At 55.4% G+C, this 24,792-nt stretch overlaps 1 protein-coding gene across 12 annotated transcripts in view; it reads right to left on the bottom strand.

Moving 5' to 3' along the window:
• CACNA1G (calcium voltage-gated channel subunit alpha1 G) overlaps positions 1 to 21,343 on the bottom strand; it is a 63,161-nt gene extending 41,818 nt beyond the window's left edge. For 3 of the 12 annotated variants that reach the window (XM_025280343.3, XM_025280346.3, XM_025280345.3), the window contains exons 1-9: positions 19,533 to 21,340; positions 12,359 to 12,470; positions 12,086 to 12,219; positions 11,615 to 11,712; positions 9,186 to 9,345; positions 8,401 to 8,701; positions 8,141 to 8,233; positions 5,119 to 5,902; positions 3,007 to 3,383 (exon numbers count right to left, since the gene is read on the bottom strand). In XM_025280343.3, the coding sequence (XP_025136128.2) occupies positions 3,007 to 3,383; positions 5,119 to 5,902; positions 8,141 to 8,233; positions 8,401 to 8,701; positions 9,186 to 9,345; positions 11,615 to 11,712; positions 12,086 to 12,219; positions 12,359 to 12,470; positions 19,533 to 19,774 (2,301 nt within the window). In that variant the 5' untranslated portion in view covers positions 19,775 to 21,340. Of the gene's footprint in view, positions 1 to 3,006; positions 3,384 to 5,118; positions 5,903 to 8,140; positions 8,234 to 8,400; positions 8,702 to 9,185; positions 9,346 to 11,614; positions 11,713 to 12,085; positions 12,220 to 12,358; positions 12,471 to 19,532 lie in introns of all 12 variants that reach the window. The other 9 variants (XM_044939101.2, XM_044939103.2, XM_025280350.3 and 6 more) reach the window with 6 other exon arrangements.
• Between the last annotated feature and the right edge of the window lie 3,449 nt (positions 21,344 to 24,792).

Below are 24,792 nucleotides of genomic sequence, written 5' to 3'. Positions count from 1 at the left end.
TAGTGGGTTAAGGGGTGGGGAAAGCAGGACGGTGTGAACAACATAGGGTTCGCCTTGGGTAGGGTGGGGTATGACAAGAGTGCTTCCTCAGTCAAGAGCTTGGTAGAGTGCAGCTGGAGTATCTCTGTTCTTGACAGGAAAACTGAATGAAGGGTAAGGTTGGTGACAGTGGGAGAGGACAGGGTTGGAAAGAGGGTTGGGCTCCTCCTCCAGGGAAGCACCAGCAATACCCTCTCCAGTGCCCCTCAGTCTGATCAATACCAGAATCGATGGACACAACTGCCTCATTACGAGCGCCGTGGGGAAACCCTGAGCCTCTGGCCTCACCTCTGTCAGCATCTGCAGATGCTCTTCCTTGCTGTGTCTCTCAGCTCTCTTGCTCAGCTGACTCCTCCTCTCCTCCATTTGAGGCTCCATCAGAGCCTCTGTCTCCGGTCACTGCCCGGGCTGTTCCTGTTTGCATCCAGATCTCAGTCTGTCTTTGGCTTCCTCTCCATAACTGTCTCTGTCGCCCCTACATCTCTGTGCCTCCACTTGTCTCTGTCTCCTCCCCCGAGTCTCCACCTCCCTCTCTATATCTCTGACCATCTCATCTCTGTGTCCCCCACCCCCTCGCCCCCTGCCCAGGTCTCCATCCCACTCTCTCTGCCCTCATCTCCCCATCTCTGTCTCTCCCTTTCTCTTTCTGTCTCCCTCTGTGTCTTTTGGCCTCCATGTCTCCTTGCGCTTTTCCCTGCCCCCAACCCCCAAGCCTGCTCAGGCTCCAGGACCCAGATGGCGGGACATTCACGCCATAGTGCCTATAAGCACAGGGCCATGGCTGCTTCTGGGATTTCCTCCCACCCCCAGCCCCTGAGCCTGCTGGGCCGCAGTCAGTCATCTGCCTGGCCTGCTGGGGACTCCCACTCACCCCATGGGGGCCTTAGCAACCAGGTACTGGGACAAACTCTTCCCTGGAGCACACACTGTGCCACCACTGAGTAGGACTCCCTGCTGCTGAAGGCTTCAGAGGCTGTCCCCCGCTCTCCTCGGGAACTTGGGTAAGGAGATGCTGCAATCTTCCCTGACTTATTGCTGTTATTTCTTCCCCAAGGGGGTGTCTTTCTTGATGTCTAACTGAAAGCCCTCTTGCTGCAGCTTCATCTGGCCTCTGTCTCTGTGACTCAGCCTCTTTCCAGCCTAGTCAAATCCTCCATCAGCAGCGGAGGAGGCACCCCCTGGGGAAGGGGCATCTGACCATGGCCAGAACTGGGGTGAGGGAAAGGAGGCTGAGGTTCAGGCTTGGGAGCCGGCATAATGGGAGATTAAGAATTGCCATTACCTGGATCATGCCCTAGCAGCCTGGCAGAGCAGAGGACCCCTTCCCCAGAGGTTGGCTGAGCAGGCGTGAGCACACATACACACGCTCCATGCAGCCAGACACAACACACCCATACAAATGCCACTGCTGACCCTGCAGCCAGCGTCCTGCCCCACCTCCACTTCCCCCCACCTTACCCAAGGTGGGACCCAAGTTGTCCACACTCTCTGCTTTCCCCACGCCAAGAAAGGAACAGGGTATAGCCAGTTGGGTGGGGGTCACGACACAAAAGGAAGGGGTGTCAATACGGTATGATGATGATGGGGAAAGGGCTGGGGTTGGGGTGCACTCGGCTGGACAGGGCAATTGGGGTAGGAACTGAGTGGGGTGGATGGTAAGGGGATTCAGAACCCCCTAAAAAGTGAACATCACACGTTTGTTCCAGCCCGGGTTTGGACCTAGGATACCCCACCTCAACTGAGACTGAGTGCATTCCCTGCACTCCTCAGTGGGCACGCCTCCCCGTGGCTACCCCGCCCCTGCCACACCGTGCACGCATGCACACACGTGTGCGCCCACTCCACACCTCTGGCTCCCACATGCTTCTGCCCACGAGTTGAGGGGTTGGGGCAGTGCCTGGCTCCCGTCTACAGCGGGCTCTAGCAGCCCTGACTCTCCCCCAGGACAGTGAGAACAGAGAGAGGAGAAGAGCACAGAGAACCTGGGAACCACAGTGCCTGCCTGCTGGCCTCCCTCCTTCCTCAAGAATCCACCAAGGGGGTGACCTCGAAGGCCATCCGGGGGAAGGGCTGACTTCTGAGAGATCCTGTGGGGGGTGCAGCCACAGCCATTTGTGAGGCCCTATGATACCTGCTCCCATCTCCAGTGTGGGAGTCGGGGGTCAGTGGAGTTCCCCAGGCCACCCCTTCTGTTTCTGCACAGCTCTGAGAGAGAAAACAGCCTCTTCAATGCTTCAGCCCAAATCACATTGCTTGCAGCTATTGACCCCACAAAATAAGCCTGCTCCCTCTTCCACATGACAGCCCTTCAAATATCTGAAGACAGCTCGCCTGTCCCTGCTGAGCCTCCTTTTCTCCTGACTAAACATCCTGGTTCTTAGAACGATTCCTCAAACGCAGAAGTTTCAAGTCCCCTCACCATGCTGAGAGCTCTCCTCTACCCAGCAGCGCCCTCCTCGCTTGCAGCACGGCTCCCAGAACAGAGGTCTGAAGCAGATGGCCACCCTCGCTACCCTCCCCAGGTGCCGGCTCCAGGCGTCTACTCCTCACCTCTACCTGCACAGCCCTCTCCTGCCACCAGTCAATCACACCCCTAATTACTGAGTCAGGTGAATGCCAGAGGGCCCCACCCACCCCCTATCTATGACTTGTCCCTCCAAAAAGGTCTTGCCCACATCTGATGCTCACCACTCATTTATATCCTTTAATGCCCACCTCTTCTCAGAACCCTTTTGATAAAACACACCCAGCTCAGACCCTGCCCCTGGGCAACCTCCACACTCCGAGACTGCATGACATTCACGGGCTTTCATCCTCCAAAGAGTTCCCACGCATCGGTGCAGCTCCCTTTTGTCCTCCTCCTGGCCATGCAGGCTGACAGCACAGAGAGGAAACTGAACTCGGGGTGGGAGGAGAGGAAGATAGAGGATCCCCAGCCCGAGAACCATGCCTTGCCCATGCCCCTACCTGCTCGTGGTATTCGATGCCCATGCTGAGCGTGTTGACCAGAATAGCAATCATGATTCCCCGACCAAAGTACTTGCTGTCCACAATCTTCCGGAAGGTGTCACAGATCAGCCTCCAGAAGGCCAGCACAGAGTTGGGCTCCACATCCAGCCCCAGGCTCCGTCGACGCCGACTCTGGGGATCCCGGAGGTCGCCACGCTGAGCATCTTGTGTGAACTCATAAACCGCCTCACTGTCTGAGTCAGGCATCTCGTGGCCAGTGAGCCCCACCTCCCCTGCCCCGGTCCGGGCACAGTAGGGACAGCTGTCTGGGCCACAGGCTCCGCTGGCTGCCCTCAAGCAAGGGCTGGAGATCTTGCAAGAGCTTTGGCAGGCGCCTGGGACAGGAAGGTAGAGGTTAGAGGCTCCAGGCTTTCCTACTTGGGGTGACCTTCCCTCAGCATGTATATAAAATGAGTGGGGGAGTTTGGAGTTCTTTCAATGGTGGTAATAGGCACTTGGTGGGCAAGGGTACTGAGTGACCTGCAATGTGGGTGATCCTGAGCAATAGAACGCCCCCAAACGCCAATAGCATCCCACTGACAGTCACTGCTGGTTGTCCTCTGGTTTGGACAGCCTTAGATATTCATGTATGTTTTCACGCCAGACACTTGCACTTGTGCACTAGATACATACTTGTACACACACATGTACTGTGTACATACACATACCATTTACAAGTCATATGTACATGCAGAGCCAAACACAGGTGTACACAGATCCATACACATCACACAGTACATGTATGCCAGGCATGCACACACGTGGGCGTGTGTATGCACTGAACAGGAGCACCACCCTGTGGGTGCACACACGTACCTACACACAGCAGACATGTGGACACATGCATACATGAACAGCAGACATGTGTAGATGGCACAGACACACAGTGGTCACCTTTATGCACACACACACACACACACCAGACAGCACACGTGCACGTACACAGTGACCTATCCCAAAACACGGACGTCCGCTAGATCCAGCTTTGATCATAGTCTGAGAGCTGCGAGGAACCTCAGAGACCACCCAGGTAAAGCACGGATGTGAAGACGCCTGGCCTGGGGCCCAGCCCTTCCGCCTGCATGCAGGAGGACATCAGTAAGCACCACTCACAGCTGTGATGGTCTTGGCCCCCCTCTTACACGGAGGGAAACAGAACCATACGTGTGTGTGGCTGGCTGGCGCCCCTTGGCAGGGTAATAGAGGAGCTGGCAGAAGAACCCTTCCCATGTGTTCTGTGATGGCACCTTCCTGTCCAGCCCACATTCCCACATAACAGCCCACAAATATTCCACTTCTCCCACGTGCCACATTCTTCCTGAAGCACAGGCCCTGGGCTTCGGCTGCAGTGAGTCTGTAGAGGAGGGCTCGTCACCCCTGCCTGACTGGGGGACGCCCCAAGGCACAAGCACTTCCCTTCTCCACAACACTGGGTATTCTATCCATCAGTCTAGAGGCCTCTGAGGACTTGCTGCACCAAGCCCCAGGTCTCCCTACGGGGACAGAGTGACATTTGTATCTACATGAGTCCCCTTAGCGTGGGGCACAGGGCTCACCATGCTCATACACCATTTCCCCCTCTGAACCTGCAACAGGCACTCTAGCGCATGGACCTCAGAGTCAGAGGGCCCTGACTCCACCCCTCACCAATGACAGCGCCTGGGGCAAGTCACACAACCTCTCCAAGCTCCTCCTCCTCATCAGTAAGACAAGGAAAGTTTATCACTTAAACTGATAAGAGGACCCAACGTGGTTTTGCCTGTGAAGCATGCGACAGGCACATAGCAATCGTCAACAATTGCCAACGGCATAGAGCAGAGCATAGGTGCTTGCTACAGATGACTATTGTTATCATTACAATGTAGGAATTATGACTCCCATTTTAATAGATGAGAAAATTAGGGCTCAAAGAAGTGATGTGACTGGTTGAAGGTCCCAAGGCCGAGAGAGGCAGAATGGGAACCCAGGCCGTATCCTTCTGACTCCAGATCCCCTCAGTCCTCCCTGGGATAGGACGTCACCTGGTCCCCGGGTGCGGGCCACCAACATGCCTCCACCCAGAGTTCTCACCTGTGCTCTGGGTCTCCAGCAGCTTGTGCATAGAGCTGTAGGGCCTGGGCGGGATGTTGAGGCTGGTGAGGGTGGTGGGTCCAGAGGCGGGCGCCACCTCCATTAGCGCCTTCTCTTTGAGCATCTCAGGTGGAGGGCTGGTGTGCACAGTGGGGTACACCTTCCCACTGTCCACGGTCCTGCCCGATGCCTCCGATGGTGACCTGGGAGGGAGTGCCTGGCAGCGGACTGGCTCCAAGTGGCAATCAGCATGGTAGAAGCTGTGCACAGCCTCTGCACCCCCTGGAGGGCCCCTGGAAAGGGCAGGAGTTGAGGGTGGTGGCAGCATGAGCCGGCGGGACCCACTGGCATCTCTGTCCTGGATCTGTGGGCTGGGCCGGGGAGCCCGCAGAGTCCCATTGCCCAGGTGGTAGTGGTGGTGGTGGTGGTGGTGGTGGTGCACCAGATGGTGGACGGACGGACGGCGGTGGGGGCGAGAGCAGCTGCCGCTGGGCTGGGGCTCCTGGCCCCCACGGGGCGCTGGGCTGCTCAGCAGGCCAACCCGCACGCCCGCTGCCCGGGAGACCCGGGCCAGCCTTCGGGCTGCTTTCCGGAGGATATACACGAGGTACTTGAGCAGCTCCTCGTAGCAGCTGCCGGGCTCGGAGAAGCTGGCCAGGGTGCTGGCGTTGGAAAGGAATCTCACGCGCTGCTCTCGCATCAGCTGGCTTTCCCGCTGCTTGGTCTCTGAGAACTGCGTGGCAATCACCACCAGGCACAGGTTGATCATAAAGAAAGAGCCCACCTATTGGGGTGAAGACAAAAAGAGGAGACAGCCTGAAGGAAAGGGAATCACAGTGCATGCTGCCGAGTACCGAGCACTTCCTGTGTGCCAGATACTAGGCTCAGTAATTGTCCAAGCATCATCCTGTTTCATTCTCATGACAGTCTGAAGAGGTGACACTTTATTTTTTTTTTAAAGGTGACACTTTAATTATCTCCTTCTGACAAGTGAGGAAACAGGTTCAGAGATGCTGAGGAATTTCCCCATGATCATTCAGCACAGCAAGGCTAAGAGCTGAACCATCCTCTGTGGAATTCCAAGGAATTGCTATTGATCATTAGGTTATTGGCAAGGATATCTCCCAAATTCCCTGCCCCTAAACAATCCCATTGTCCGAGATCGTGAGCATCCCCCTTCTCACTTTCCATTAGGAGTAGAGAAGGCTATGGAAATGAATGCTATTTGGGGGACATGGGTTTTCACATTGGATTGAGCTTTTGAGATTCTGGCAAAAACACCATTTACAAAACTCTTGCTTCTAGTCCCAAGTCCTGCTGTGTGACCTTGAGTAAGACCTTTAACCCTGGGGCCTCAGTATCCTCATGACCATTGGCCTTGCCTGTATCCCTCTTCCAAACCATGTCTCTCCTCTCCCCTAGCTGGGTGACAGGCTGACTCTGAGCCCTGCAGACTCTGCCTTGACCACACTGTCACGTCTCCACTTCCATACCTCAGTCCCCACCCCCCACCCCCACCCCGGGCCTCTGGGATGGCAATTGCTTGGACAATGATCCAGAATGAAAGTAATGAATATTTATGGTGAAAGGCAAAATTTTTTTTCTAGATTGTGTCCTAGTAATTATGATAATTAGCTTCACTAGTGTGATTCCGGAGAGCTGTTTGGAAAGATTTTTCATGGGGTGTGTGGGAGGGTGGAAACAAGGTCCCTTACCTCTCTGTCTGCTTCCTCCCACTCCCCAGCCTCAGAGAGAGCCGAATGGGGAGAAAGATCACAGATCACTTCCCAGAGGTGCTAACGTTGCCACCCGGGTGACGGTGGGGAGAAGGGAACAGGCCCCAAGCCTGGCTACTTTTCCCCATCAGGGACGACTGGGGGCGGGGGGCTATTCTTTCTCAGGGACCCCTCTCACTCACCAACAGGTCTTTATTCTGTCTCCACCTCTCTCTGGAGCCTAAATCCTGAGTAGATCTTCATCTCTTTCTCTCATCTTTCTCTTATCTGTCTTTCTGTCTGGCTATGTCACTGGCCTCTTGGTGAAGTGGGAAAAGGGTTGGATTTGGAGGCAATAGCCTGGGGCTGAATGCTCAGCTCCAGCAAGCCTGCCCTCTGGAGCTCAGAGTTCTTGTTTAGAAGATGAGGCCCACAGTCCCTGCACCTGCTGCCTCACAGGGAATCTGAGGGCGAAGCGGGCAGCAGATGTTGCAGCACGCTTCAGCGGCAGCACTCAGCCCAGCGAGACCAAGCCAGAGCACAGTCAAAGCGCATGATTGGGCCAGATGAATGAGGAAACATCGGTTTCCTCATCTGTAAAATGGAGATAATACCAGGATCTTAGTTAGGATTAAACACACCAGCACATAAAAAAGCACTCCAAGCAGGGACTGGCACATAGTAAGTGCTCAATAAATATTAGCTATAAATGGTAGCAATTAAATGATTAATCATGGTAGTGATTAAAACTACTAAATAAATATTGCTACTTTTGCCTCTGTCTTCTGTCCTCATAAAGTCTTGGAACTTCTGAGCTGGAATAACAGATCACACAGTGTTTCTCAACACCAAATGATGGGAATTTGGAGTGGAACAATTCCTTGTTTGCAGGACTGCCATTTCAAGGTGTCTCTTACTTACCCCCTGCCTGCTAGCAAAATGCCAAAAGTGCTCCCCTAGTCCTCATAAAAAGCAGAACCACCCTTTGCATTTCCAAGTGCCCCCTAGGAGAGGTGGCATCACCCTGGGTTGAGAACCACCCATTTTACTGATGAAGAAACAAATGCCCAGGGTAGGGCTGGGGGCCTCATGGGGAATGACTTGCTCACGATTTTAAGTGGTGATGAGTGACAGGCCTTGACTTTGGATTTCCTCCTAACTTCTCATAACAGGCGCCCTCTGCCTGCATCTCTATGAGACTTGCACTGAGAGCTGGAACTTCAGACCAAGCAAGTCCCCTCTCTGGACTCCCCCTATCCATTTCCCCAGTATCCTCCACTCCCACAAGAGCTTGAGGAATCACTCACAATGATGAGAAGGATGAAGTAGATGAAGTTGTAGAAGGAGTGAGCATCCATCACAAAGTACATGATGTCGACCCAGCCCTCCAGCGTGATGACCTAGGGAGGTTGCAAAGGGGCAGGTTATTTCTGGGCCCCCTAGAGTTTCCTGCAGTCTCCTCTAGAGGCCCTGATCCCAACTCAAGCCTGAGGATGACTACTCCAAGCTGGGACTGTGTCCTAGCACTTGGGCTCTGGGAACTCTCCCAGTGCCCAGGCTACCCTACCTGGAAGATGGCGATCCAGGCATAGCCAATGTTGTCGAAGTTGATGGCACCCTTGAAGGGGTTGTGCTCCCCCGCGGAGCAGTTGGTGTAGTACTGGTTCCAGTTCACGCAGGTGGTATTGCTGGAGCTGTTGTAGGCCTCGTAGTCCAGGCCGCAGGGCGGGCCGCCACCCCCGTCCCCGCGCAGCGTGGGCACACTCCTGCAGGAGCGCATGCCGTTTTCACGAGGCTGGGAGCAGATGAATGGGTTCTCATCCTCGTTCTCAGTCTGGTAGTAGCGCTCCAAGTCCACGCTCAGGGGGCTGAGGAGCAGACAGGAATGAGGCTGAAACCAGGGTTTTCAGGGGACAGGGCCCAGGAAGGGAGAGCTGGGTGGATGCACTGAGGCACACAGGGCAGGTACTAGGCAGGGGCAGGGGTCTGTGGGTGCGCATGAGGGGGTGTCAGGAGCACGCGGATCGAGGGTGAAACTCCAGAGTTGGGAAATGGGAAGGCTCCATTCTAGGGCAGTGGTTCCCAATGTGGCTGCACTTTAGCCTCACTGAGGAGCTTTTAAAAATCCCCACACCCAGGTTGAACCCCATACAAATGATATCAGAATGGGGAGCTGGGGAACCCAGGCCTTAGCAGTTGTCTCAACTCCCCAGGTGACTTCAGTGTGTAGCCAAGTTTGATGGCCAGACACATCATTAATAACAGAACAGGTATGTCACCCGCAACAGGGACTGAGGGAGGTCCCAGCCCCACAGTCACTCCCAGGTCACCTCCCGCTCATGTGCCACTCACAGGCTGAAATTCTCAGGCAGGAAGCATCGGTTACGAAGCAGTCCTGCCCACAGCTGGACACCAACGATGCCGAAGATGAAGAAGACGAAGAAGCAGAGCAGCAGGACGTTGCCCAGCATGGGCAGCGTGTCCAGCAGCAGCGTGACGAGGATGCGCATGCCTGTGGGGGCAGAAGCCACGCTGGGGGTGCCAGGCTGGCTGGGCTAGGCTGGCTGCCACAGGCCTGGCAGCACTCCCAGAGAGGGCCCACCGGGGCCTCTGAGGATGAGGCAGCCCGGCTCAAGCTGGAGGGAGACCAACAGACACTGCTAACTCTGTAGGCAGCCCTCACAGCCCCTAACCCCTACCCACTCTCCCTCGGCCCATCCACACCAGTCAGAGCACAGTACCACCAAGGAAGGGCAGAGTGGCCACAAACAGTCTCCAGCACCACATCCTACCTAACTCTCCTAACATCATCACAGAGCCGATACCATCATCCCCAATTTGCAGATGAGGGTCAAGGCTCAGAGGACTGGCATGACTTGTCCAATATCATAGAGCTGCCAAATACAGGTGCCAGGACTTAAAAACCAGGTTCTCTGCTTCCGCATCCCACTTCGCAGCACACACACACACACACACACACAACACACATTCCCATCAGTCATAATCACCTGACCCCATAGTCACTGGGGAAACCAAGGCAGAGAACTCCAGCAGGGATGTTAGCGGGGAGGAATTTCCCTTTGAGAAAGAAGCCCTCGGCAGGGATCAAGGTGACCTGCACTTCACCGTGGTTCTGAGCCCCCTTCCTGAGTCTAGTCTCTGCCTGGTCCAGTTTCTCACATCAGGACCTGAGAGGCCTGAGGCTATTTTCTCAGGTGGCCATTTGTTAACAACCTCTTTCACAGGGAAAGCCTCCACAAACCTGCCCCCTAAGATGCTGTTAGACACTGCCCACCTTCCCTACTCCAGATTTAGGATGTCAAAACTAGCTAATAGGCTTCCCTGGTGGCTCAGCTGGTAAAGAATCCACCTGCAATGTGGGAGACCTGGGTTCGATCCCTGGGTTGGGAAGATCCCCTGGAGGAGAGCATGGCAATCCACTCCAGTATTCTGGCCTGGAGAATCCCCACAGACAGACAAGCATGGCAGGCTGCTGTCCATGGGGTCGCAAGGAGTCGGACATGACTGAGCAGCTGAGCACACACAGCAAACTAGCCCCTAGGCCACCAAGCCCTTGTCAAACACACAGATCTCTAGTGACTAGTTTTGACCCCTAAAGTGCCACTCATGTGCCCTAAAGTGCTACCCCCTGACCCCCCCTTCTGAGCAGCTGCTAATTAATCCTCCTGATGACTACACCAGCCCATCCGCCCCACCCCTCCCACCCAGCCAGCCCAGTTTTCTCACTCAGTCACTCTCCCCTCCCCCAACCCCAGCTCCCTTCAGCTTCTCTGTGCTCCAACTGAGATCAGTTCCTCAGGGTTTGCATTAAGGGAATTACACTGGTAGTTAGAGGCCTATAAATCTGCCAGCCATCACCTGGGGTGCGAGAGAAGAGAAGGCATGCCTCTGTCTGGAGATCGCATTAACACCAACACACCTCAATGCCTGGAAGACACACTAAGCACCTCTGCCCACCCTGACACACATCCACATCCACACAGAGGCACGTGTGCACAAGCAGCAAAGGGGGCTACTGCTACAACAGACACAGGGCCCCAGAAACATGCCCCCACCCACCCCACTGGGACAGCAGCAGAGACCATCTGCAGTTTGTGTAGGCTGGGGAGTTGCGATGGGGGCCTGAGCAAGGGTGGGGGGCGGGATGTGGGGGGAGCTGGAGCTGCCAAAGCCTGGCTGGCTCAGAAACCAATGCGGTTTAATTTAGATAATGGTCCCGGCAGTCAGTTGCTGCAGCGGCTTGGAAGGGGGTGGAAAGGGACATAGGCGGGAGGATGAGGCATGGAGCGGCCTTGTCTTGGGAGAAGCCATGCTCGGTGTGGCCACTGCGGTTCCAACGAGAACCAGACTGCATGAGACGTGGCTCTGGCTAGAAAAGGCCGTCCCACTTTGCACCCATTTCTCCTGGCCTGCCAGCTCTCTACCCTGCTCCCACCCACCCCTCTTCCACTGGAGGGAGGGTAGTGTAGCTGAAGGGAACAGGTCATCTGAGACCTCCTGAGACTAGGACCTAAAATCAGGCTGAAATGAGGGGGAAGAGCCTTTCCAGGTAAATCTCACAGTGCCACAGCCAGTATGGGGGCTCCCTTTGGCTCCAGTGACCCAGATTTCCACTGAGCCCTTCTCTGAAGCGGTCTGCCTCATTGTGCCAGACCCTGATGAGGCCTGTGAGTGGCCAGGAGGTAGGGGTGGGATCTGAGACTTCCATATTTCCCCTTCGGGTTCCCCGTTCAGGGGCCGAGGGCTGAGGGGTCACTCACTGGGCACCCGGTTAATGGCCCTGAGGGGCCGCAGCACACGGACTGTCCTGACAGCTGAGAAGCTGACGTTCTGCAGGTCCAGCGAATACTCCAGCATCCTGCAGGGAGGGGGCCAAAGGGAAGCCCTTTGAGTCTGAGGCCACCATGAGGGTCAAAAGAGGTCAATGAGGAATCCTCCCCTTCCACCAAGGGACCCTGAAAAGCCAGCTCTCTCCCTAGGGGCAAGGCCACCCTCAATCCAAGGATGAACTCCTTATCAGAGACTGAACAGAAAAGAGTGTGGATGGAGGATCCCTGGAATTCAGAGAAGCATGGGTTTGAGCACGATAGGCAGGGCAGCCCTGGACCCTCAGTAGACAGCCAGGGAGAAAGCAGCGCTGTAAGTGGGCAGGGGCTGGGAGCCAGGCCTAGAACCCTGGACCTGGGGAAGGGACTTATCTGATCCATCACTCTTCCACTCCAGGCCCTCACCCTGCAATGACGATGAAAAAGTCAAGCCGGTTCCAAGTGTCTCCCAGGTAACATTTTTTCCCAAAGATGCCCAAGGCCACCATCTTCACCACCATCTCCACAGCGAAGAAGGCAAAGATGAAGTCATCAAAGGCCTGATATGCAGACAAAAGGCTGCTGAAACTGAGGAAAGGGTGGGCAAATCCCCCCCACCCCATCCCCACCCCCACCTCTGGGCTCAGGGCCTCTTGCAGAGTCAGGAACTGCCCTCTCGCTCACCACACACGTGCTCACCTGCAGAATCCGGCAGCGCTGGGAGTCACAGGCGATATCTTCACATGGCCGGAACATGCCCAGGGTCACACAGTTGAGAAGGATGACCAACATACTGATGCGCTCAAACCAGGTACCGAGTGGTCAAGGAAACAGCTGGCCAGGTGAAACCCGATCACCATCTTGTCCAAGCACCTCCTGCTGCTTGACCTCTCAACCCCATCTGAGATGTAGCCAGGTGTGCTAGGAGGATGCTGGCCTACATATCATACTGGCCCCCCAGGCCCAGACCCACCTTGGTCATCTCACCTCTCTGGACCCAGCTTCCTCTTCTGTAAAGTAGGAAAAGCCACAAATATCCTGACTATTTGCACAAGCCATTTAGGGGATAAAATCAATCGTGCTTGTTGGAAATGCCAGGCACTAAGAGTTTGCTGCTGAATCTGAATCCTATTCTCCCTACCTCACAGGGAAGATGTGAGAAGCAAATGAGATAATGTATGTGAATGTGTGACACAAACCTAAAGTCGGATTATGCCTGCCTTACAGTTTACCAAGCACTTTCACAGCAGGCCACACTGGATGCTCACAACAGCCTCAGGAAGTATCTGAGCTAGAACAGATCACCTTCTTCTGCAGAACTCAAGGAAACTGAGGCCCACACAAAGTCATGTGCTGAAGGTCATGGAAGAGACCCAGATGAGACAGAGGTTTCTAAGTTTCTGATCTGGGATGGTAGCTTCCATAGCTGCTCAGGCTGCATGGAAGGGGCTGTCACGACCACACTGGCACCAAACTGACAGGCTGAGGCAGACAAGTGCTACAGGACCACAGGCACAGGCTGCCTCTTCCCCATCAGCCCCCTGGCCTCTCAAAGCCCTCAGATGGCCTCCAGACACATTCACACGTTTAAGTAATGAGGACCCACTACATGCTAGTCCCTGTACTGGACACAAGCCTGGGTGGAGCAGACAGTACCGTGTATACAGACCATGCCACCACCACTCCTTCTTAGGGTCTCCAGCAAAGTTCTGTTTTTCAGCAAGGGGGAGAGGGGTCTTTTTAAACCCTGAGTCTCTCCACATAGTGGATTTCATTAAGGGATTCACTTCTAGCCCTCAGCAGGAGAATGTACAAAATGGCTTCCAGACCTTAGAAAGTTCTGGGGATCGAGCTCACATATAAATGATTGAGCATCCCATTTTCTCAAGGAAAACATGAGAAGGATGGGAAAGAGTAAAGAGGCTAGAAGCAAGCAGAAATGGGAGGCCTGAGGAAGGAGAAGGCCTTGAGGAGGAAGGTGCAGAGGGGGTCATGGCAGCCCACAGCATGACCGAAGAAGCCAGACTCAGTGTAACAGTCAGGGCCCTGAGAAGATGGAATCTTCCCGTCATAACTCCACTTTCAGAGTTGAGAAGGCTTTGGCCAGGGACCCAAGAACTCTCCTTGAAGCTGGTTCCAGCCATACCCCATCTCTGTCTTGAACCTCAGACTAGTCTCCCCCTCTGGGAGTCCACACTCAACCTCCTCAAAGCCCTCCTACCCTCTCCTATCACCCAGGCCGTTTTCCCTGACTCACATCCCTTTCCACTGACAGGTACCCAAACTTCCCAAAGCACTACAATTTCCCTAACCTCACATCCTCACATGAATAAGAGTTAAAAAAAATTTCCAGGCTTTTGGGGTAAGTAGATGGAATGGGGAAATCAAAGGAGCACTCTGTTTCCATGGAGCTGTTTTCCTGAGTAGAGCTAGAGCCCAATGGATCTCTCCCCAGAATGAGGGTCAGCCAGGGGTCACCCTGGAATAAAGGGGACAGGGAAGGAGCTCCCTTGGGACCATCATCTGGAAAAGGAAGGACACAATTACCTTCAAGAACTGGCCTGCTTTCCCCAAGATAGCCCCCTCCTCTCTTCTGTAGGGAAGAGGTTCTGGAAGGGACCCATATGAGCAGATGTCTCCACATGGAGGGGAGGTGGGTAGTTCTCCTGGAAAGAGGAGCTCCTGGGACACCTGTTTGGACCTCCCTAATGGCAGTGAGTCCATCACATCATCTGTGCCCTCGTTTCATCTCCCTCGCTGAGGCAGGGGCACTCTGATACATCCAAGCCCCTACACAGCTTAGAGTAGTGCCTGCCCTGTAGCAGATGATCAATACATGGGAAGAATGAATGAATGAATGAATGGATCAATCAATCAATATCTATGCCTAGAAGCCAGATGTATCTCCCATTCATGTTTTCCTACCTTAATTGCTTCAACAGCGATAAATTAATGATAACTGGGGGTGGGGTGGGGAGAAGCGACACTGTAAAGGAGCTATCCATCTTTCTATCCACACCTTACACACGCTCATGCTGAGGCTTCTTAGAGCCAGAGTCTGCCCGCAAATACCCCCACCTCCAGCTCTTAACAATGGAAGCCCCTTCTTAAAAGCCCCCATAGACAATTCACCTTACTTCTAGGTGCATCCTGCCACTCTCACCTCTCCCCCTTCCCTATAGATAAACATAAACGGAAAGTGGAAACCTCAGGGCACAGGCTAACTTGGGACAATCTAAACTGAGGAATAATTAATGGAGATGGGGGGTTTTTCACCCTTGTCAGGGTAGGGCTCATTTCCTTGAGAATATAGCCGTATGTCACTGTGTGATGTTCCTCTGTTGCCATAACAACAGGAGGATGTGTCACCAGGTGGTGTGGATTTGTTGCCATGGTAACAAAAAGGACCCTCTCACATATGAACTCCCCTTGCCCAGGCTTCTGTCTTATCCTCATGCAGGGAAGGGGACGTGGGGAGACCCACAGGTTATCAGCTTCAGGAGGGGGAACCATGTGACAAATCTCCATAGTAACCAGGGGAATGGGGGACACTGGTTGCCATAGTGACTGTGAGAGACCTGTGCAGTCACATGTCTACTGTTGCTATGGTGACTGTCCGGGCTGGAGTGGATCCCAAAGGGGGAGGTGGGTAGGAGAAGGGAGGATCTTTCTTCTCCCAACAACCCACCATCAAAAGCAGAGAAAAAGGAAATGGCAGGGTGAGGAACCCCACTTGCATCCCTCCCCCTCTCCTCCCTACAAGAAAAAAACTAGAGCGTGTTATCTGCACAACTGAGTCTTCTCTGTGGGGCTTTATCTAGAGCCTTTGCCTAGTTAGGCAGCTATAAGGGAGAGGAAGGTAGAGCTGGACCACCTCCAGGGGTATGGGAGCTTGGGACAAGGCATGCTTGAGAAGGGAAGCAGCCCCCCAGCTGTCCCATTCCCTGCTAGGAGCCTGCAAATCTGAGACTAAGGAGAGCTAAAGAGGAAACTGGCCTGGACCCAGGAATCCTGGCCTCCTAGTACTCGTTGGGAAGGTGGGGTGCTTGTCTCATTTGCCTCCAGAGAGGCTGGTGTCTATGAGACTCAGCATTCCCCAGGTGGGGTGAGACCTAGGGGCTCAGGAGCAGGGTTCCTGTTGGGAGGCTGAAAAGGGGATTCCCCCAGCCAACCCCCCCCACCACCACAAGCCTGTTTCACAGTGGTCTGCCCATTGCCTGTTCCAGAGTGTGGGTGTGTGGGGAGGGAGGTTTCCAGCTAAACTGAAAACTGCAGCCCTGAGAAAGGCAGCCAGCCCCACCCAGAGACAGAGATGTGAGACACGGGGACACAAGAGAGCCGGCCCGCTGGAATCTTTGGGAGGGAAAATAGGCCAGAAATCTGATTCAAATGTCTGTGACTCTGTGTGTGTGTGTGTCTGCGTGCATGTGTGTGTGTGTGTGTGAGCAGTTGTGTCTGTCGCCATCCTGGCTGAGGCAGGCAGGGCGGGGTGAGAGCTCGAGCGGGAGGAGGCAAGGGTGAAGGGGGGCTATGTGGTCGGGATAATCCCAGGAATGGCTCCAACTGGCACTCTGGGTGATGGGGAGTCCCCCAACAGTTCAGAAGAGCAGAGTGTGTGCGGAGCCGGGAAGAAAGGTGGGCCTGGGACAGAAAGAGTGCAAGGGGGTGCTCTGGCCATCTCAGCCTAGTTCAGTCCTCTAGCCCCAGCCCTTCTCCCCAGAACCCTCTCTGGAGGGCCTTGGGGTTAAAAACGAGAGGGGGGAGCTGGTGAGGAGATACGAAGAACACCTCCCTTCCATTTTCTCTGAAGACCAAAATGGAGACTTCTCCCTAGGGAAGGGAAGCAGGGGAGCTTGGGACACTGGGATGGTGGCAAGGAGAGCTCCAGAGACTCCCTGTGCCCCCTCCCCTCCAGACACACACACTCGCAGACACACGCAGATCACACACTCACACTCACTTCTGGAAGCCATTAGGGCTCCTGCTGCTCAGGCCTCCCCCTTCTCCTCCCCCCACTCCTGGCAGGCTCCCTTCTCCCCCTCTGGCCCCCTTCCCACTCCCCCTCTCGGCATCCCAAATGCCAGCCTGTGATTTCCAAATGAGAAAAAGCTGTGCTGGGCTCTGAGCTTGGAGAAACTCCTACACAAACTTCCAGATGTGACACAACAGCCGAGAGGGAATGCTCAGGATCTCCTTCCCAGGAGGGGAAACGCACTCCCTCACACTTGAAGAAACATATACTGCAAAGTCCAACACACTCCCTTCCCTATAGCCTGGGAGGAGGGGGCCTTTCTGACTGTCCATGAAGCCCTGGTCTCCCCAATACCAAAATATGCACTTCCAAGCTCCTCCTTCCTTTGCTGTCACCCATACCTCCCCAAGACACACACACACACATGCACACACACATTCACACATACACCACGTCCCACCTGGGTCTAGATCCCCTCTCTAGGAAACCCGGTCTCTTAAAGAGGCTGAGAAGAATGCCAAGAAGAACCTAGCGAGCTTCAGTTCGTTGAGGGGAGGTGTCCCGTCCCCCAGGCCCAGAGGTGCAGCCAAGGGAAGCCTCGAGAACACTAAAAGGACTGAGAGAAAGATCGAGGTCCAAGAGTCAGTCCAGAGCCCCTCTGACGAGAAAACACAGGTTTCTTTTGATACAGGATGTGATGAATATGGTAAGGGCACATCTGAAGCAGCTCCCTTGCCAAGAAATTGTTCTCCACCCATCCTCAGCCAATCCAGGCTTAGGGGCTTGTCCAGACCTAGTAAAGCTGATGCCCCACACCCCAGACTCCCACCACTAGAGGTAAGCTTGCCCCCCCTCCCCACTCCCAAGATGAGCACTGGGCCTCCACCTCTCTTTCCTCATTCCAGCCCTCTCCACTTGCCCTTTTCCAGACCTCCTCAAGGAAGAAACCTGATCCCAGACCATCCACTAGCACCTAAGATAGGGTGGATGGGGGAGATACTGGCCAAGAGGTCTGCGGCTTTTTGGAGGGAAAAAGAAGAGAAGATTTCTCTCTACACACATAACCACCACCACCACACACCCCGGGGGCTCCTGAGAAGGAGGAGTTGGGTCTAGTGCTTTTTCACATTCATGGAGAGGGTGGGTGATTAGGAGTGGAGAGGAGGGATGCCCCGAGACTGTTCTTTTTTACAGACATTTGTTCCCCATCTCTACCACTGAGAAAGGACTCTGGGGTGGGGGGTGGGGAGCCCAAATGTGCCAGTTCAGCAGGTCCACAGACCTTTGAGGCAACCCCCTTTTCCTGCAGCTCAGAGAGAAAGGAAGGGGCAGGGGATGGAGAGAGGGTATGATGAGGGGAGCTTCCTAAAGACCCACAGGGTGCACAGGATGGGGGTTGGGGGGAGACCCAAGCTCACATCTCTGCTTTGCGCACTAGAGGCAGCAGAGCTGCAGAGAGAGGGCGGCACCAAGCTCTCCCCCTCCCCAAAGCAGAGTCCCAGTTGGGCTCTCAACTGGTTACAGGGGAGAACTGACATCTCTCACCCTGGGTCCAAAAGGGCCTCTGAGCTGGGAAGAAAGAGCCAGGAGAAGCTGTCAAGACCAGGGATGGCAGCCCATCCCACTCCCCTTTCCTTTTGGCAGTGGTGGGACTCACCCAGGAGCTAGGAGCTGGGCATTAGTCAAGCAGACTAGGGGCTAAGGGGGAGAAGCCATGGGGGTAAGGGGGCTGGTGTCTCCCACACAATTCCAGACAGGGCACAGGAGAGAGGGCAATGCTAAATCTATCTTCCTGTAATGTGGGGCTTGCCTTTCACAAAGCCATCCAAGGAGTAGACATGAGGTGGTGGACCTAAGATTTCCTCAGTGAACCAGCTCACAGCCTCACTGTCCCCGTGCCCCCCACTGCTTTCTCGGAAGGCTGTGGTCTCCATACCTGCTCTGCAATCAGGCCGGAGCGCTCCTATAGAAAGGGGATGGGTAACTTGGACCTGCTTAAGCCCATCCCCCACTTGCCAAGCTCTTGCCACAGTCTTTCCCTCCACAAGAAAAAAATCTAGCACAAAACTCCCCAAGCCAACCTTAAGCACCCAGCATTGAATAAAGAACTGGGAAGAAGGGAGGCACTCGGAGCACTGGGTTCCTACTGCAAGGGTCTTTACTCCGACTCTGGGGGCAGATAGCTCTCCTCCACCACATCTTGTTCTCATTCTGCGCCCCTGACATCAGCCGCCGCCGGAATCTCCTTGTTGTGCCTCCAACCCGCGGGGTGGGGGTTGGGGGGGTTAGGACCTGGTCCCCGCCACCCCAGCATCTCCCTCAGGGTCAGTGAAAATGTCAGTCTCAAGGACCAGGTTGGGGAGGGGGTGGGGTGGGGTGGAAAAATTAGACCCTAGAATCCACTGCAAACTTTGGAGCTGGGGCAGGAGGGAAACCCAGGAGATTGCGGTACCCCCTCCCCCGTCCCTGCAGCTTCCTCCCCACCCCACCCTCCAAACTCGGAAACCAAACCCAGCTCGCTAACTGGCGGCGGGCGGAATAGAGCTCCCGGGCTCCCGAAGCTTCCCACATCTGGAGGATGACGACCCTCCCTTGCCCACATCTGGAGAGCATCCAGCTGCCAACCAATGGGGGCACGTCGCCTCTCTTTTCCTGGCCTGGATCCCAGCCCCTCAAGGAGGACTGAGGTGTGTGTACGGAGGTGGGGCTCGCCTGGGGTATCAGCCAAACCTGCTCCCGTCTCCGCTCCCACTCTGACACCCCCTCCCCTCCCTAGCAGCCCCCCCCCATCTGCCCATCTTTCAAGCTTACTTCTCCGACTCACCTGGCTTTTGGTTCCCTCAGGCGGTGGCCCGCCCCCCTGCGGACCCCCCAGCCCTGCCGTCGTGCCCCGGAGGATATGGGTTACAGACCGTGCGGAGACACCAGCTCCGCGGGCGGCTGTCCTGGCTCAAGTAGAAGAAAACCACCGGGGCCAGTGCAGGGTATGGCAGCCCCTCCGCCTCGGAGTCCGCGCTGCCGGGGTCCTTTTCCGCCGACCCCAGCCCCGGCCGGTCCCTGGCCCCCGACAGGTCGTTGAGCCGCATGAAGCTCCGGGGCTGTCCTGACTCCTCGGCGCCCGCTCCATCCTCCTCCTCGTCCATCCTCTGGCCAGCCGGGGCCCGGGAGGTTTCGAGAGGGGCTAGCGGCGCCCCTCAGAAAAGGTGTCCTCACGCAAGCGGGGGGCCCCGGCGGGGGCGCATCTGGGGGGCTCTAGGGCGCAGGCTGAGCCCCCGGGAGGGCCAGTTCAGCCCAGATCCCCCTGCCCGCAGGGGCATGCTGCCCGCCGGGCGCCGGGTCGAAGGGAAGCCCCGCCTGGCGCGAGTCCCGCTTCCCCAGGGCTTTTAGGGCCCCCCGGGCCAGCCGGCCGGCTCCCCCTCACTTTGTTCTGGCTTCTTCGCTTCGTGCCCAGGCTCCGGTCGCCAGATTCGGCGCTACCTTCGGCGAAGCGGCCCCAAGAGGGAGAGAGAGAAGAGGGCTGGAGGTGGGGTCCGAGGAGGGGCGCCCCCTCTTCCCGCGGCGCAGCTGGAGCAGGATCTAAGGGGTCAGCATCGTCCCGGCTCCGCGCCAGCGGCGGCGGGGGAGGGGAGGAGGAATCTCATTGGGGGTGGGTTTGGAGGGGGTGGGGGGCGGCTCCTTCCTCCTCCCGGCCGCCGGCTCCCGGTCCAGGAGGGGCGGGGAGGTGACGAGGGGCCGTCCCAGGCGGGGGTGGAGGCGGAGATGCCGCCGCCGCAGCCGCCGCGGTGGCTGCTGCTGCCGTAGCTGTCGCCGGCGCCACTGCCTCCTCCTCCGGCCGAGACGCGGAGAGAGCAAGCGAAAGCGGCGGCGAGGAGCCGGGCGCACACCACAGCTGGATCCCTCACTCCAACTTCAAGCCTCGGCCCCGCCTCTCCCCAGCCAGCCTCGCAGCCAATGACCGCGCGCCGCCGGCCCCGAGCCGCACGTCCATTGGCTGGTCGGCGTGGCAGTGAGGGCGGGGGTGCCGGGGAGAGAGCCACAGCTGGAATCCGGTTCCCACCCCAAAGCCCGGGACCGCCTCTCTCCCCTCCTCTTGCCCCTGGTGTCAGCTCCAGAAGACCGGAGCCAATTAGACAGCTACCCAGACCGAACCCACTTTCCTATTGGCCGCTAAGGGCTCTGGGACTCTTCTGGAGGGAGCAGCAGGGACTCAAAAGTATTTGGAGTGGGGTCCTGGGATATCGTTGCGGGCCCCGGGGCATCCTTTGTCCAAGACCCCAGAATTGGGCCGCAAATGGGGGGCGGGGCTCAGCTCTGGGAGAGCCTGGTGCAGAAGGAAGCAGACGGCCCGGAGTGAGGGGTGTGACCAGGGTCCTAGAGCAAAACCTTGGTTAATCTTTCATCCTGGAGTTGAGCCTGGGACCAGGACTGAGGAGGGGCGAGCGGAGCGGGAAGTCCGGGGGATAGCACTTCAGGCTGGGGGGCGCTAGTCTTAGGGAAACGGGCGGAGCCAAGGAAAGGTTGGAGCAGGCAAGGTCTGGGCGTGGTCTCTACCAACTTCTTGGGCTTGTTTGTCCTCCCAGGTCCACTTTTGCTACTTTGACCCTAATCTCCTAACTAACCTGCTGACCTTGATCTCATGTTGACACTCCTAAGCTTCCGGAGAGGGCTTCGTGCTTGAACACATGGCCCCAGACAGGTCACAATGGACTCAGCCCAGATCTCTAAGAGCAACTGCAGAGAAAGGGGATGTTCCTGCCAAGGGAATTGCAGGGGTCTCCAGTGTGTGGGAGGCGGTGAAAGCATAGAACTGGGCTTTGCCGACTCTTAACCTGCAGTTTCACTAAGCACCCATTCAGTGCCTCAGTTTCTCCTTCCCGAGTTCCAATATGCCTGTCTGCAGGAAAGCAGGTTGGCAGGGCTACTCTCCTCGCACATTTACATCTTACCCCGAGCAGGTCCTCGAGGGTTTGCTGCTACCCACGCTCGCGCACACGGGCGCAGACCCCGGCCCTCACCCCGCCTCTCCCTCCTGAATCCTCCGGCTCTGTCGGCCTCAGGTCCCTCTCGCCCGCAGCGCTACCCCTAAAGGTGGTGTGTACCCTGGATCGGGGTTCTGGGGTGAAGTGGGGCAGAGAGGGCATCCAAGATTAAGACGTCGGGAAGCGCTTTCCCACCTCTGCTGGAGGTAGATACTGCGCAACCAAGCAGATCAGTTAGTTCTCTGGAGACTTCAGGGCCGCTTACGCGCCAACGCCTAGAGGCAGAGGAATGGACTGGATGACCTTCCTACACCCGCCATCACCCCGACTCCCTGGCGTTTTTCGCTCTCCCAAGGCTGCGTCACCCACGCCTCCTGCCGAGTTGGATGGGTGTCTCAGCTCCCTCCAGGGCGGGTTTCAGGGAATGCAGTGGAGAGGGCAGAGCAGTTGCTACCTCCTAGGTTGCCCTTTCGCCGAATCTGGCTCCTAGTTGTGCAAATGAGGCCGGGCTTTTTGCATTTCATGCTAATGAGCAGATCCCTGAAGAAGTGCCTTTCTCTCCTGGCGGGAGTCCTGCTCTCATTCCGGCTTGCGCCAGCACCAGTCTTGAACTCTCAGTGGTCTTCTGGGAGAGGGGACTGTTTATTACAGTAGCCCTCAGAGTCTGACACCTTTTTCCCTCTGGGCAGTCGGCAGTTTGCCTAGTTGGCTTGCCCTTCCCAGACAAGATCAGGGAAAGAGGCCCCACTCTAATCACGCCCCGCCCTTAACAAAGAAAATGAAGCCAGAGAGGCTTGCCCTGTCCAATGGTCAGGTTTCCTGAGGGTCAGCAGACCGTACACCTTTATCCAGCACCATCCTCTAACCCCCATCTCTGGGTTGAACTTTGTTCTAGAACATACCCATAAAGGGGGGGCAGATAATATGCACCATCAGGGCAAAGCATCCCTGAACTTGGGGCCACCTAAGGCATCCAGACTCCTCTGCAGGACACCAGGGGACTCTGACATCCCTATCAGAGACGCTCACTGTTGGTCTGAGTGCAGGAGGTAAAGAGGGAGGCAGGACCCACAAAGAAGGCAAAGGAAGCCATGAAATTATCTTTAACTCCAAGCCTCAGCTCTGACATTACCTCCTCAGGGTGGCCTTCTTTCAGCAAGTATTTAGTAAGTATTACAGTACCTACTAAGTGCCAAAGTGCTGAGGACACCATACTGGGTCACTCCAGAGTCTGTAATCTCAGAGGACTTGGCCCAGCCTGGGTTTATGTTTCTATTTATGGCAATGAAATGGCTGTATTCCCCTCTAGGCTCTATGTTCCTTGAAGACAGGGGCTATGTCTATTTTGCTCATCAGTTTGGCACATAGTAAGTATGGCAGAAAGTGAAGAGGAACTACAAAGCCTCTTGATGAAAGCAAAAGTGGAGAGTGAAAAAGGTGGCTTAAAGCTCAACATTCAGAAAACTAATATCATGGCACCTGGTCCCATCACTTCATGGGAAATAGATGGGGAAACAGTGGAAACAGTGTCAGACTTTATTTTGGGGGGCTCCAAAATCACTGCAGATGGTGATTGCAGCCATGAAATTAAAAGACACTTACTCCTTGGAAGAAAAGCTATGACCAACCTAGATAGCATATTGAAAAGCAGAGACATTACTTTGCCAACAAAGGTCCGTCTAGTCAAGGCTATGGTTTTTCCAGTGGTCATGTATGGATGCAAGAGTTGAACTGTGAAGAAAGCTGAGTGCCAAAAAATTGATGCTTTTGAACTGTGGTGTTGGAGAAGACTCTTGAGAGTCCCTTGAACTGCAAGGAGATCCAACCAGTCCATTCTAAAGGAGATCAGCCCTGGGTGTTCTTTGGAAGGAATGATGCTAAAGTTGAAACTCCAGTCCTTTGGCCACCTCATTCGAAGCGTTGACTCATTGGAAAAGACTCTGATGCTGGGAGGGATTGGGGGCAGTAGGAAAAGGGGACGACATAGGATGAGATAGCTGGATGGCATCACCGACTCGATGGACGTGAGTTTGAGTGAACTCCGGGAGTTGGTGATGGACAGGGAGGCCTGGCGTGCTGCAATTCATGGGGTCGCAGAGTCAGACACGACTGAGCAACTGAACTGAACTGAAGTAGGTGCTTAATAAATCTGTTAGATGAATAAGTAACCTCAGGTAGACAAGGGGAATGGGAGGGGTAAGAAATTCCTTTCTCTGGGTCTCAACTGGTCTGTGTCTAAAACCTCCTCTGATTTTAGAGGAGAAGCCCCGTACAGACCCTGCTCCACCAGCCCTGTCAGTCCACTCCCATTTACACCTCCCTTAAGTCTGGATGGCTCCCTCAGGAACTGAGAGAATCCTCCCATTGGTGATGCTCTCTGCTTAGCAATGATACACTGTCCCGTTTAGTCACCTCACAGCCTTGGGAGTTGGTGGCTGGGTGGGTGCTGGGAGCTGGGTGGTATTTTTTAGATAAGGAAACTGAGGCTCCAGGAAATGATGAAATTACTTAAGTGACTGCCCAAACTACGAGGCCCTGTCTCCAACGGCCCTTGCCCACAGCTCCTCTAGGATAGTCCTACTGGCAGAACAAGGAGCATACTCAAGAGGGACCAGAAAAGGGAAAGAGAGGCTGAAGACTTAAAACCCCACATTTGAGCAAGACTTATGCTCAGCTGTGCCCTCTTTAGGAAATGCAAGCACTTCTAAGAGAACTAACCCTTTAAGGCCCTTACTCTCCTCAGAACTCATTTACCAACTCCCATTGTCAGGTGTGGGATTCCCTGATGGCTCAGTTGGTAAAGAATCCGCCTGCAACCCAGGAGACCCTGGTTCAATTCCTGGGTCAGGAAGATCCGCTGGAGAAGGGATAGGCTACCCACTGCAGGATTCTTGGGCTTCCCTTGTGGCTCAGCTGGTAAAGAATCCACCTGCAATGCAGGAGACCTGGGTTTGATCCCTGGTTTGGGAAGATCCCCTGGAGAAGGGAAAGGCTACCCAGTCCAGTATTCTGGCCTGGAGAATTCCACGCATGGGGTCACAAAGAGTCAAACAGAACTGAGCGGCTTTCACATTCACTTTCATTGTCAGCATGCCTGATACCAGGGCAAGGAAAAGAGGTGAGACGGAGACAGAAGACTGGCTGAGGCGGCACTGATGTCAGCAGCGAGTTGCTCAGCTGTG

This window comes from Bubalus bubalis, chromosome 3 (assembly GCF_019923935.1).
Source record: "Bubalus bubalis isolate 160015118507 breed Murrah chromosome 3, NDDB_SH_1, whole genome shotgun sequence".
NCBI classification, from domain to species: Eukaryota; Metazoa; Chordata; class Mammalia; order Artiodactyla; family Bovidae; genus Bubalus; species Bubalus bubalis.
The sequence above is the reverse complement of the archived record's forward strand: the minus strand, read 5'-3'. Positions and strand labels throughout refer to the sequence as shown.